Source organism: Salmo trutta, chromosome 30, assembly GCF_901001165.1.
Source record: "Salmo trutta chromosome 30, fSalTru1.1, whole genome shotgun sequence".
Taxonomy (NCBI): Eukaryota; Metazoa; Chordata; class Actinopteri; order Salmoniformes; family Salmonidae; genus Salmo; species Salmo trutta.
Genome location: NC_042986.1, coordinates 27769092 through 27783364, shown reverse-complemented (window position 1 = coordinate 27783364; position 14273 = coordinate 27769092). Strand labels below are relative to the sequence as shown.

Here is a 14273-nt window from a genome sequence, read left to right as displayed (position 1 = left end):
GACACTTGTCCAGAGCGCCTTACAATTAATGGATTTATCTTAAGATAGCTAGGTGAGACAACACATTGCAATCGTTTCATGTACATTTTCCCTCAGCAAAGTATTTATCAGCAAAGTCAGTGCTAGTGGGAAAAGAGAAGTAGGGAGGGGGGCGTCGGGGGCATCGAGCTGGGCTCTTCAAAGAGATAGGGTTTCAGACGTTTTCCAAAGATGGTAGAGACTCTGCTGTCTGCTGTCCTGACTTTAGGAGGAAGCTTGTTCCATCAGGACAGAGAAGAGCTTTGACTTAGCTGAGCGCGAGCTGGTACGGAGGGGTGGAAGGGCCAAGAGACCAGAGGTGGTGGAACGGAGTGCTCAGGTTGGGATGTAGGGTTTGAGTATAGCCTGAAGGTAAGGAGGTGCAGTTCCTCTTGCTGCTCCGTAGGTAAGCACCATGGTCTGGAAGATGATGCGAGCTTCGACTGGAAGACAGTGGAGAGTGCGGAGGAGCAGGGTGACATGGGAGAATTTAGGAAGGTTGAACATCCGGTGGGCTGCGGCATTCTGGATAAGGTGCAGGGGTTTGATGGCACAAGCGGGGAGCCCAGCCAACAGAGAGTTGCGGTAGTCTAGACGGGAGATGACAAGTGCCTGGATCAGGATCTGCGCTGCTTCCTGTGTGAGGAAATGTCGTACTCTCCAGACGTTGTAGAGCATGAAACTGCAGGAGCGAGTTACTGCTTTGATGTTCGCAGAGAATGACAGGGTGTTGTCCAAGGTCATACCAAGGTTCTTTGCACTCTGGGATTTCTAATACTAAAAAAGTAGTGTTGGACAGAAGGCTAGTATCAGCCAGGACTTGACCATACATCTAACACTGGCAGTAATAAAACCATTGTTTCATCTACCAAGCGGAGAGAAAGAAACACATTTATCATGGCAATGATGTCATCTCCTCAGCTAGGCTACATCGAGGATAGTCACTAAAATGGCAAAATATCAATTCAATTTCGACACACCATTCGGATCCAGGCATGACTCAATGCAAATAGGGCAGCAGGTAGCCAAGTGGTTATAGCATTGGGCCAGTGACCGAAAGGTTGCTAGATCAAATCCCCGAGGTGACAAGGTAAAAATCTGTTGTTCTGCCTCTGAAAAAGGCAGTTAACACACTTTTCCTAGGCCATCATTGTAATAAGAATTTGTTCTTAACGGACTTGCCTACTTAAATAAAAGGTTAAAAAATATATCAATATCTACAATAGGCCCACAAATGGAAGGCAGACAAACAATGAACTGATTTCCAAATGGACAAAGTTTGACTGATCATCAAACCAGAATCAGTCAAACAAACAGTGGATATTGGACATTTGTTCATTACGCCATTGTCAGTGACAAAGTCAACGGGTCACTAACTTCATAAGTCAGACAAAAATGCAATGATTCAGACTGCTTTTTGAAACAATTGTTGGCTTGGAAAACAATCCAAAAAGCAGAAGAAAAACAAAAGCACTCCATCTGTATCTAGGAGCAACGAGTTTATCCTATTCTCTCTCTTTTACTGCCATGGTTACCATTCTTGCTTGTTTCCAGTCTGTTTCCTCTATTCAGGAGGTTTCATGTTGTTATTCTGAGATTCTGGCCAGGGGAATGCATGGGAACACAGAAGAGAGGCTGCTGAGACAGCCCCAAGAAAACCTCTTTAAAACCCAGCCACTATGCACAGAGGAAGAAGGGGAGAGAGAGGGGGGAGAGAAAGAGAGACATGCAATAGGGAAGGGAAGAAAAAGGGAGAGAAGACTGAGGAAAGGGGGGGATAGAGAGAAACAATGAGCTAATTTCCTTCAGATTGTACTGCGTCATCTGTTCAGCCAAGGGTAACTCTCTCTCTTTCTCTGCCTCCCTCCCTCTTTCCGTCTCATTCCTCATCCCACTCACATATTCACACACCCAAGGGAGCTGTGCACATGTTAAGCAAGGCAAGGAGGAGTGCAGCATCATGGGGTATCAGGCCCACTGAGCACAAATGATTGGTCTATTCTAGTCATGTGGGACGAAAGAGGGATGTAAGATCTCAGAGTCGTCACTAGCTTCTATACCCCCAAAGTCATAAACCCCACCCATTTCCAGAATTTATCTTCTTACAACTGTATTTCTGAACCTTAAAATAAGTATCAAAATGTATGTAATCACTACTGTAAGTCGTGATAAATGACTAAAATGTAAATGTCAAATGTAACCCTAACCTTAAACCAAAAGCTCATGTTTGTAGCCAATTTGGACTTTGTGGCTGTGGAGTCTGACTTTGTGGCTGTGCTAACTAGTGGAAAACCTCAGAAATGGGTTCCACATAGCAGGAAGCAACTCATCCAGGCCATGAAGTGACGCTCTGGGCAGAAATCTCCTCAGTGCTAAAAAGGGCATCCCCTTTTTCTACCAAATTGCCCTGGGACACGTGAGCTGTTCAGCTGCTGCAGCGGTTCACTCCGACTCTCTAACCCACTTCTTCCCCTGCTCTCTCTCTCCTAATCAAAATCACAAGGCTGCTGAAACCTCTGCCAGGAAAGGGAAGAGAGATCTAGGACTGGCATGGGAAATTTAAGTGGGAAAGGGGTTTTCACAGTTTGGAAACACAGGACAGTCCTTTATCCTGTCTCCCTGCCCTGACTAACAGTCAGCATTTCTCCCATTCCTGAATGGGAGGAACTCCTTTAGTTTTCTCCATTAATAAGTTACTCATCCTTCCTCTTTTTCAGGCGGGAACTTTCAAAATTCAAAAACCACATGCCCGCCTCTTTCAAACCGTACTGGAAATACCAGATCATTCAGGTCCACTGGTTTGGGAGACTGCTTTAGTAAGAGTACTGTCTTAATGAGCATTTGAAAGCGTTCATGTGTGTGTAAATTAGAAATGAAACCATATCAACCAAAAGCAATGGAGTTGATGTCCACTTTTTAATTAGTTACACATTAATAATAATAAATTACAATTCTACAGCACTTTTCATAGACTATCAAAACGCTTAATAAGCAGGGTGTCAGTGGATAACCATTACTAAAATACATTTGTGATGATAGAACTTTCAGCATTGGTCAGATAACTCATCTTCATTGGAGTATTATTTCAGCGGTACAATGTATTACAGTTCACATTTCAAATCCCACAGAAAATGACTATACACAGCAAACACTGTATGGGCATGCAAATATTACTAAGCATGGAGCTAGAGAGACGAGGCAGTATGGCAAGAATATAAATGTTCCCACAGAGGGCAGGGGAATCACTGATAGAGCCTGAGGCAAGCTTCCAAATACATCATCTTCTCACCCCGTTACAGTTGACCTTGTGGGGTGGGGAGCACTTGTCAGAATAGAATGTTTAAAAAATAACGGCATTTCAGGACATATCATAGGCTAGGCCTACAGCTGCCAATAATAAATAAACACATGCAAACATTCATTAATTCATGCAAACATAAAATCGATGGTATTTTATAGCACTGCACATTTACTGCAGTAAATAGACACCAGTAAAAGACTACTAGGTATATGCCTACCTCTTTGAGCATGTCCAGTTCCTGGCGCACGGTCTCGTATTCGATCTCCAGGTCGTCATACTGCTGTTTCAGCTGCTGCTTCTCCTCCAGCACCGCCAGCCCGTACTCCGCCGCCTGGATCTTCTCATGGGTAGTCTCACTCAGCTCCCGGGAAAGGCGCTCGATCTCGGCTCGTAGCCACTCCGGTCCGGCCTCTAGCACCCGCATTGCGTCGGAATAGCGCTGGTCCTCCACGGACATACTATGGACGATGGTGATCGATCAACCGCGGCCGATGCGCCAGCGACGTACAATGTGGGGACGTGACGACTTGAAGCGGTTCCAACCTTGAAGGATCACGGAGAACCCTTTCGTTGGAATAGATTATTCGATTCTTCTGTATTTGAACTGCATGATTGATACTCTTGTGTTTCTCGTTGCCGCTTTGGGAATAATGTTTTCGGTCATGTAGCTTTGGTTTCTTTGCTTTCTTCCGGGAGGAGAGGCTTGTCCATTATCCCCTACAACTGCTCCATGATTGCTGTTCCTTCGCCCTTCGCCTCTCCCCGGCTGCTGAGCGATTGGGGAAGAAGCGGTCGGTCGCTGTCAGATCACTCAGCTGAGAGTACAAGATAAGAATGGTGTTTGATGGGAAATGTAGTACCACAGACAAATCACTCACATGGGTAAACTTCCTGTGAAATTGGTGGCTTTTCACAAGCAGGCTTTAATGTGCTGGGCTTTGCTGTATAAACAGAACTTTTCACCTCATAAATGTTTTATATGGAATAATGGGTCGATATTACATAGAAACAAGATGTTATTTTACCGTAATTTGTTCTCGAAAAACATTGTCCTTGTCAGCCAATTAGTTAGTATTCGAATCTATTTAAGCAGGGAGAATTTATGGAAAGATACAACTTCGAGGTTTCAAGCAAGGAATATGACACTGTTATAAAAGCTATACCTAGTGGGATAAAATCTTACTTCAGAATAATGCATATTTTTGGAACATCTAATGTAAGCAATATCCAGGTGAATGGCATAGGTTTACTAGATAGGAAATTCAACAATAGTTTAATAAGTGATATTTTTGGGGGGGAATTTCAATCGTTTGATTTAAACTGGCACCGTGCTTGGCTCACTCCACACACATTTATGGTGACCAATAAAGTAAAGGAGATCTCCTTTAAGATTATCAATAGATTCTACCGTGTAATATAGGCTGACCACACCGCTCGCATCGTGTGCGCAAACGTTGCAAAATAAATGTAGGAATCTATGTTATTCAATTATTGCGCCCACACTGCTCGCATGTGTCAACGAGCGTCTGCGTTGCCAAGGGCTAAAATAGAAGTCATTCCTATTTCTGACGCAGATCACGCTGCAAGTCCTGCCTCTCCCATCTCCTCATTGGTTTATAGAAGCAGGTACCCACGTGCCATCTCCTCATTGGTTTATAGAAGCAGGTACCCACGTGCCATCTCCACATTGGTTATACCCACATGGGTGATTGAAAGACGAATTGTGTTGCCGGTTGTCGTGGTAATACTTTGAAAGTTTAGATGCCAATCACCATATAAGTTCATAGATGAAAAAGCCTGGAAGGAGGAGAGATGACTAGAAACCGTTTTATGTGTGGATTTATTGTCGGAGTAGAGGACCTTGTGCATTTCAGGTAAAATAACAACCTACTGTTTATATCCCTTGACAAATTAGCTAGCAACAGTAAGCTAGTTAAAAAGTAGATTAAGTGATTGGTGCATGTTGACTGACCTGTATGGGGGATGTTGTAAGGAAACCCACTTCATCCATATAAAACATTTTTTATGAGTCTCTCCCTTCTCATGTAAAGCTAGGCTTTATGAGATGCCCTGTAAGAGCGTTTGTGCACAAGCCCCATAGCCGCGGGAAGTAGGGGTGCTGGAGGTGCTGCAGCACCCCCTGGTATTGAGATGGTAAGGCTGCAAGAATGGGTGGTGTTGCAAAACATATGGTACAAAAAAAAAACCTGTTGCACTATTGATCTAAATTATAATAAAATTGGGGTAGGGGAGAGAAAAAAAACATGGAATATTTATATATGGGCCTCATTCTGCATGGAGAGCTATCAGCTCTGCTTTGTAAGCGGTGTGCTGATGATATGCTTTTATCTATTCAGTTGTGGGGGTTTGGAGTTAGACAGACCGTACGATAGACAGTTTAGTTTGAGTTGAGTCTCTCTCTATCCCTCTCCCATAGGCGGCATGTGAGTTTCAAGTTTGGGAAAGCTAATTTTCACCATAAAAATGCAGCTTTATAATAAAGTATTCCATGCATCTATCATTGCATTTGCAGACTTATGTAAGATAGTTTACTACTCCTAAGGTGATGAGTAGATTGGATAGTCAAAATTTAAGCTAATAATGTAAAAAAAGACTGCAGTGTTCAGTACATGGCTGAGCGTGTAGTGGTGTAGAGTAGGCCTAGGAAGTATCATATCTGTTTCTTCTCCTTTTGTGTTTATAAACCCATTTCATACAATTCTACCAGACTTTGTCTGGAGACATTAGCAGAATCCTATTTTTAATTTGACAAAAAATGCAGGGTAGTATAGGCCAACAGGCTACGGCTGTTGCTGACAAACAGATAAATAAAAACGACCTTGTCTGCAACCATCTAATCTAGGCCTATGAAAAGGGGAAACACAAATTGTGCAATATGAAGTCCATCTAACCTGGAGGAGGAAATTATTGTCCAAAAACAAAGTTTCAGGTGGCACTGACCCAACAATAATAAATAGTGAATATGCTCATTGCGCTTCTTTTGAGCCTATGCGCCTTTTGGAGCGAATTCTTCTCTGTCTCGATTAGCTCAACAGTGAAATGACTGACAACACTGTCAGCCAATCCGATGTCTAGCCAGTCAATTCAATTCAAGGGGCTTTTTTGGCATGGGAAACATATGTTAACGTTGCCTCAACTTGTCAAATTGTCTCAACTAGCGAAAAGTCACCAATGGGAATACGAGACAGTCGCAAATAATTGTATCCAACCACCATCTCCTGTTTGACATGTGGTCCAGTCATATTTGCCCTTTGACTTTAGACCCGGGCCCAACTAGAATTTTCAAAAACTATCGGCGGCGATGACACTTTCCCCGCATCAGATCATTGTTGTTTACGTCACACGAAGAGAGAGTTACAGCGTAAGTATATTTTATAAGCTGCATGAAATCCATTGTAATGTTATTGCTACATCTGTGAAGTTGTAAGAATGGAAAATTAAATTGTGAACATTATTATACAGTGCGATCTCTGGTGTCGTCTACCTATGATGCACATAGCATTGGTTTTGTCATCGGTACTTAACTAACGTTACCGGTAGAATCAGCCACAACTTGGCTGCATTTGTTATAATATTTGTACAATTGTAACTATTTTAATGCATACTGTCGCTTAAATCCGTGCTTTGTTGTATGGTATAAAACGTTTGGGCAGTTGTGATAACGTTGTGAAAGCATGTGCACGCGATGCAGGCTCAAGTACAGTAACGTTAGCGTACAGTAGTTTATTTTCGGTTCCAGTATGCCACAATTTTCCAGTATATGGTACAATACAATCTAGTATTAGCTAATACATGTATTATGTTAGCTAGTTTAACGGTGTGAAAACCGTGATATTTGCCTTGCATTTCAATCTAGACATACATATGAGTCTGCAACGTGTTGCAATGTTAGGTAGGCTATTCAATTCCCTTGACGTTCTGCATGCATGAATACTTTACAATAATGGAAGATATGCATTGTGTTAATCTTACTATTTGCCCATGTAGATCTGACATGCATTGAATGCTACACAACTTTATATGCATGCTTTCCATAAATGCAGTGTGTACTTTGCAAAGATGAAAACCCTTCCATGATGACATTCCCTTCCTGTATCTGTCATATAGGCCTATGCATTCTTTGTCCAATAGCTACATAACTAAATCTAGTAGCTGTCACTTACCATTCATGCTGCGGCTTGGCTGTAGATTTGTTCTCATGGTGCTGAGAATGCTTAGTACTGTAGCTGTCACTTATGTACCTCCTGTCACTTATGTACCTCCAGCGCTCACTCCTGTCTCACGTTCGCCCCTGCCCCTGGTAATCTACCCAAGGCCCCCTTGTATCCATCCCAGGCTTCTGTCCTTCCGGTGGGGTGAAGACCAGTAGAATAGGTGATGTCAGGCAGGAAGGACATCACCTATTCTACTGGTCTTCGTGTTGAGTTTTTTAAAAAATAAATGAGAAGCTTAGAAATGGTAATTGAGTATTTGCTAATGTTGTTTCTATATTATCTGTAGCCTATGACTAATGGCAGAAACTCTCATGACAAACAAGTCTGAGGTGAGACACCAGCCTGACATCTGTCCTTTTTTCAATGTTGGCCTCTGCCACAATGATCTTCAACACAGGGGCCCCTCAGGGGTGAGTGCTCAGTACCGGTTCACTCATGACTGCATGGCCAATCACGACTCCAACACCGTCATAAAGTTTGCCGACGATACAACAGTGGTTGTCCTGATCATCGGCAACGATGAGACAGCCTATAGGGAGGAGGTCAGAGACCTGGCAGTGTGGTGCCAGGATAACAACCTCTCCCTCAATGTGATCAGGACAAAGGAGATGATTGTGGACAACAGGAAAAGGAAGACTGAGCATGCCCCCATTCTCATCGAAGGGGCTGTAGTGGAGCAGGTTGAGAGCTTCAAGTTCCTTGGTGTTCACTTCACCAACAAACTATCATGTTCCAAACGCACCAAGACAGTCGTGAAGTGGGCACGACAATGCCTCTTCCCACACAGGAGACTGAAAAGATTTGGCATGGGTCCTCAGATCCTCAAAAGTTTATACAGCTGCACCATCGAGAGCATCCTGACTGGTTGCATCACTGCCTGTTATGGCAACTGCTTGGCTTCTGACCGCAAGGCACTACAGATGATAGCGCGTACGGCCCAGTACATCAATGGGGCCAAGCTTCCTGCCATCCAGGTCCTCTATACCAGGCGGTGTCAGAGGAAGGCCCTAAAAATTGTCAAGGACTCCAGCCACCCTAGTCATAGACTGTTCTCTCTGCTACCGCATGGCAAGCGGTACCTGAGCACCAAGTCTAGGTCCAAAAGGCTTCTTAACAGCTTCTACTCCCAAGCCATAAGACTCCTGAACAGCTCTGCTAATTATCTATGCATAGTCACTTTAACTCTACCTACATGTACATATTACCTCGACTAACCTGTGCCCCCGCACATTGACTCTGAACTGGTACCCTCTGTATATAGCCTTGCTACTGTTACTGCTACTGTTTACTGCTGCTCTTTAATTATAATTTTTTTTTTTAAATACATATGTATTTTTTTTACTTAGCACTTATTTTTTCTTAACTGCATTGTTGGTTAAGGGCTTGTAAGTAAGCATTTCACTGGAAGGTCTACACCTGTTGTATTCGGCACTTGTGACAGATTTGATTTGAATTGGCCCAGCGTTGTCCGGGTTAGGGGAGGGTTTGGGCGGGGTAGGCCGTTATTATAAATAAGAATTTGTTCTTAACTGACTTGCCTAGTTAAATAAAGGTTACATAAATGAAAATGATGCATTTTGCATCATTTGATGCTGCTATTTGCATCATGTGATGTAAAATGCATCATACAGGGATAATTTCTGTATTTAGAAATGTACATATCTTGAAAACGTGATTGCTGACAAGCAAAACATTTTGGGACTATGTCAACAATGGACTAATGAAACAAATACCAAAATATTGTTTTTGGGTGGAAGTTTCCTTTAACGTCAGCTAGCTATGAAGCTAACTAACTAATGTTAACCATGTGGTTTGGTTTTCTATACCGTTCCTGGTTTAACTAAGAGCATTGTACCATTAATGTGGTTGCTACCATGATTACGGCGAGTCCTGATTGATTTGTGAATAATGAGTGAGAAAGTTAGACGCACAAATATCTTAATCATAGTAGTACAAAAAGTGCTGATATGGAGGAAAATACCCTCAGATTAAAGCTGACAATCTGCACTTGAACATCATAATTTATCATTTCAACTCCAAAGTGCAGAGCCAAAACAAACAAATTGTCACTGTCCAATACTTTTGTATCACATTTTATTTAGCTAAATGATTATCCATAGTTGCCTTTTTTGATACAGCTACAGCAGTATGTAAATGGCCTGTTACCTTGAATGCAACATTAAGATGTAAAAACATTTACACCCCAATTGAACTCTGTCTGTGAAGTTTTCTAATATCTTATTTCCCTTTCTCTCGTTCCAGTTGTTCTCGGGAGACAGATCAGTGTGTAGAGAAAATATTTGACCAGGTGGAGTCAGGCTTTTTCTTTATCTTGGACCACTACACCAACAAGGCAGAAGATGCCAAGTTTGGATCAGTGAGTCACCAACTCATCTTATGCCTTACACAACTCAGCACATACACTATAAATAGAAAAGTATGTGGACACCCCTTAAAATTTGTGGCTTTGGCTGTTTCAGCCACAGACCATGCTGGCAGGTGAATAAAATTGAGCACACAGCCATGAAATCTCCATAGATAAGAGAATGGCCTTACTGAAGAGCTCAGTGACTTTCAACGTGGCACCGTCATAGGATGCCACCTTTCCAAGTCAGTTCGTCAAATTTCGTCCCTGCTAGAGCTGCTCCGGTCAAATGTAAGTGTTATTGTGAAGTGCAAACGTCTTGTAGCGACAACGGCTCAGCAGCGAAGTGGTAGGCCACACAAGCGCTGAGTACTCTTAGCAAAATGTGTTATCTTTAATTTACAATCTGTAGAAACTATGAGAATAGAAAGGTTCAGAACTTTTGTGAAACATCACAGCACAATTGAAAAAAATATATGGCAAATAGAAATCAAAACTGGAAGGCATCCAGAGATGGATGGGAGGGGTTGAATGGAGCTGAAGGGTGGGACTAAAAATAACAAGATAACTAATGTAAAATATACTGTGTCAGTAAAATGTGTGTGTGTATATACATATATCATACACATACATGTATACATACACGTGTGTGTGTGTGTGTGTGTGTGTTCAGAACTTTTATGAAACAGCACAGTTAAAAAATATATGGCCAATAGAAATCAAAACTGGATGGCCTTCCGAGATAGATGGGAGGAGTTGATGGTAGCTGAAGGATGGGACTAAAAACAAACATAAGATAACTATTTTTCAAATATACTGTGTCCGTAAAATGTATATAGCATGTAGTAGGCGAAGTGTTGTCCATTAGTTTCGTGCAATTAAGGGAGGGTAGTAGGGTTACGGGAAAATATATATATTTGTAAGTCGCTCTGGATAAGAGCGTCTGCTAAATGACGTAAATGTAAATGATATAGTGCCTTCGGAAAGTATTTAGACCCTTTGACTTTTTCCAGATTTTGCTACGTTACAGCCTTATTCTAAAATGGATTACATAAAACCATTTCCTCAGCAGTCTACACACAATACCCCATAATGACAAGGCAAAAACAGATTTTTAGACATTTTTGCAAATGTATTAAAAATAACAAATAAAAATACCTTATTTACATAAGTATTCAGACCCTTTGCAACAGTATGAGACTCAAAATTGAGCTCAGGTGCATGTTTCCATTGATCATCCTTGAGATATTTCTACAACTTGATTGGAATCCACCTGTGGTAAATTGAATTGATTGGACATGATTTGGAAAGGCACACATCTGTCTATATAAGGTCCCACAGTTGACAGTGTGTGTCAGAGCTAAAACCAAGCCATGAGGTCGAAGGAATTGTCTGTAGAGCTCAGAGACAGGATGCCAAGCATCATGTCTGGAGGAAACCTGCCAACATCCCTACGGTGAAGCATGGTGGTGGCATTATCATGCTGTAGGGATGTTTTTTAGCGGCAGGGACTGGGAGACTAGACAGGATCGAGAGAAGGATGAACGGAGTAAAGTACAAAGATCCTTGATGAAAACCTGCTCCAGAGCACTCAGGACCTCAGACTGGGGTGAAGGTTCACCTTCCAACAGGACAACGACCCTAAGCACACAGCCAAGACAACGTATGAGTGGCTTCGGGACAAGTCTCTGAATGTTCTTGAGGGCCCAGCCAGAGCCCGGACTTGAACCTGATTGAACATCTCTGGGGAGACCTGAAAATAGCTGCCCATCCAACGTGACAGAGCTTGAGAGTATCTGCAGAGAACAATGGGAGAAAATCCCCAAATACAGGTGCAGCAAGCTTTTAGCGTCATACCCAAGAAGACACGAGGCTGTAATCACTGCCAAAGTTGCTTCAACAAAGTACTGAGTAAAGGGTCTGAATACTTATTTAAATTATTTTGTTAGTTTTTATTTTGAATACATTTGCAAACATGTCTAAAACCTGTTTTTGCTTTGTCATTATGGGGTATTGTGTGTAGATTGAGAAACAACAAAGGCACTGTATATACATTTATGAAATAAAATGTATGTGGGATTGGAAATAATGCAGATAATTACATTGATGGAAGCCACAATACATCTGCAATATTAAAGCTGATATACCCCTGCCCCCCAAAAAACAATGGCTCAGCTGCGAGTTGGTAGGCCACACAAGCTTACAGAATGGGACCGCCGAGAGCTGAAGCACATAAAAATTGTCCTTGGTTGCAACACTCACTAATGAGTTCCAGACTGCCTCTGGAAGCAACGTCAGAACAAGAACTGTTCGACGGGAGCTTCGTGTATTGGGTTTCCATGGCCAAGCAGCCGTACACAAGCCTAAGATCACAATGCCAACCGTCGGCTGGAGGGGTGTAAAGCACGCCGTCATTGGACTCTGGAGCAATAGAAACACGTTCTCTGGAGTGATGAATCACACTACACCATCTGGCAGTCCAACGGACAACTCTGGGTTTGGTGGATGCCAGGAGAACGCTACCTGCCCCAATGCATAGTGCCAACTGTAAAGTTAGGTGGAGGAGGAATAATGGTCAGGGGCTGTTTTCATGGTTCGTGCTAGGCCCCTTAGTTCCAGTGTGGTACCGGAGCGCCAAGTCTAGGTCCAAAGGTTTCTTAACAGCTTCTACTGCTGAACAGTTAATCAAATTGCTACCCGGACTATTTGCAATTACCTCGACTAACCTGTACCCCCGCACATTGACTCTGTACCAGTACCCCCTGTATATAGCCTCGTTATTATATTGTTACTTTTTCTTTCATATTTAAGAAAATATGTTTTACTTTCGTTTATTTTGTAAATATTTTCTTAACTCCTTTTTTTCTTAAACTGCGTCATTGGTTAAGGGCTTGTAAGTAAGCGTTTCACAGTAAGGTCTAAACCTGTTGTATTTGGTGCATGTGAGAAATACAATTTTTATTTGATTTGAAGGGAAATCTTAAAGCTATAGCATACAATGACATTCTGTGCTTCCAACTTTGTGGCAACAGTTTGGGGAAGGCCCTTTACTGTTTCAGCATGACAATACCCCAGTGCACAAAGCGAGGTCCATACATTAAGGGTTTGACATTAGTGTGGAAGGACTTGACACAGAGTCCTGACCTCAACTCCATTGAATACCTTTGGGATGAATTGGAACGATGACTGCGAGCCAGACCTAATCGCCCAAGATTAGTGCCCGACCTCACTAATGCTCTTGTGGCTGAATGGAAGCAAGTCCCCACAGCAATGTTAGTGAAAAGCCTTCCCAGAAGAGTGGAGGCTGTTATAGCAGCAAAGGGGGGGTCCAACTCCATATTAATGCCCATGAGTTTGGAATGAGATGTTAGATGAGCAGGTGTCCACACCTTTTTGGTCCACTCCTTTTTTGCCCCAATGTAGCGCGCCACCTTCCTCAAACTCCTGTGCCCTACTTTTGTTTACCTTTTTACCTATGTCTATCCTTGTACAAGGATTTTAAGTTAGGACTTCGACTCCATACTAAATCTAATTCCATATCCTGTATTGTTCTGCGCACTCTATAGATTATGCTGATGCCCCACTGTAAGAACCTGGAGATCTTCACTGTTTCTGGGGAAGGTGACGTGGCCACAAACAATGCGTGGGACACCTTCCAACGCTACTTCTGTCTGGACAACAGCCAGAGGGTGATCAAGACATCTTCAACCCAATTGGAGGAGACGACCCAAGGTTCCTCGCCTCAGACTTCCTCCAATGGGTTTTGAGAAGGATGCGAGTAGTGAGGAGTTGTTTTAGGTGGAAATGTATTCTGTTTGCACCACAGGAGGTTGGTGGCGCTGTACCTTAATTGAGGAGAACGGGCTGGTAATGACGAGCGGAATGAGTGGAATAGTATCAAACACATGGTTTCCAGGTGTTTGACGTCATTCCATTTGCTCCATTCCAGCCATTCTTATGAGCTGTTCTCCACTCAGCAGCCTTCTGTGGTCACACTTACATCTTTTGTTCTACTTGTGCTCTTTCCACAGATTATTTAATTTAACCTTTATTTAACTAGGCAAGTCAGTTAAGAACAAATTCTTTTTTACAATGACGGCCAAACCCGGACGACGCTGGGCCAATTGTGCGCCGCCCTATGGGACTCCCAATCACGGCCGGTTGTGATACAGCTTGGATTCGAACCAGGGTGTCTGTATTGGCTGGCTTGCTGATATCATCTGATCTGATGAGACTCCCTGCGACTTGACTCCTGTATTACTGACAGTTTTCAATAAAACTTCCAGTAGCAAATTGAAATAATTTGAGATTCTGTAATTGAAAGACAATTGTAGTTCCCAATCAGACAATTACT

At 42.6% G+C, this 14273-nt stretch overlaps 1 protein-coding gene across 1 annotated transcript in view; it reads right to left on the bottom strand.

Annotated features, from left to right (window-relative positions):
* The window catches only part of LOC115168410 (protein bicaudal D homolog 2), an 88380-nt gene extending 84257 nt beyond the window's left edge, over positions 1–4123 (bottom strand). Inside the window, exon 1 of the mRNA XM_029723655.1 lies at positions 3537–4123. Within this exon, the coding sequence (XP_029579515.1) occupies positions 3537–3776 (240 nt within the window). The 5' untranslated portion in view covers positions 3777–4123. The remainder of the gene's footprint in view (positions 1–3536) is intronic.
* Positions 4124–14273: the final 10150 nt, after the last annotated feature.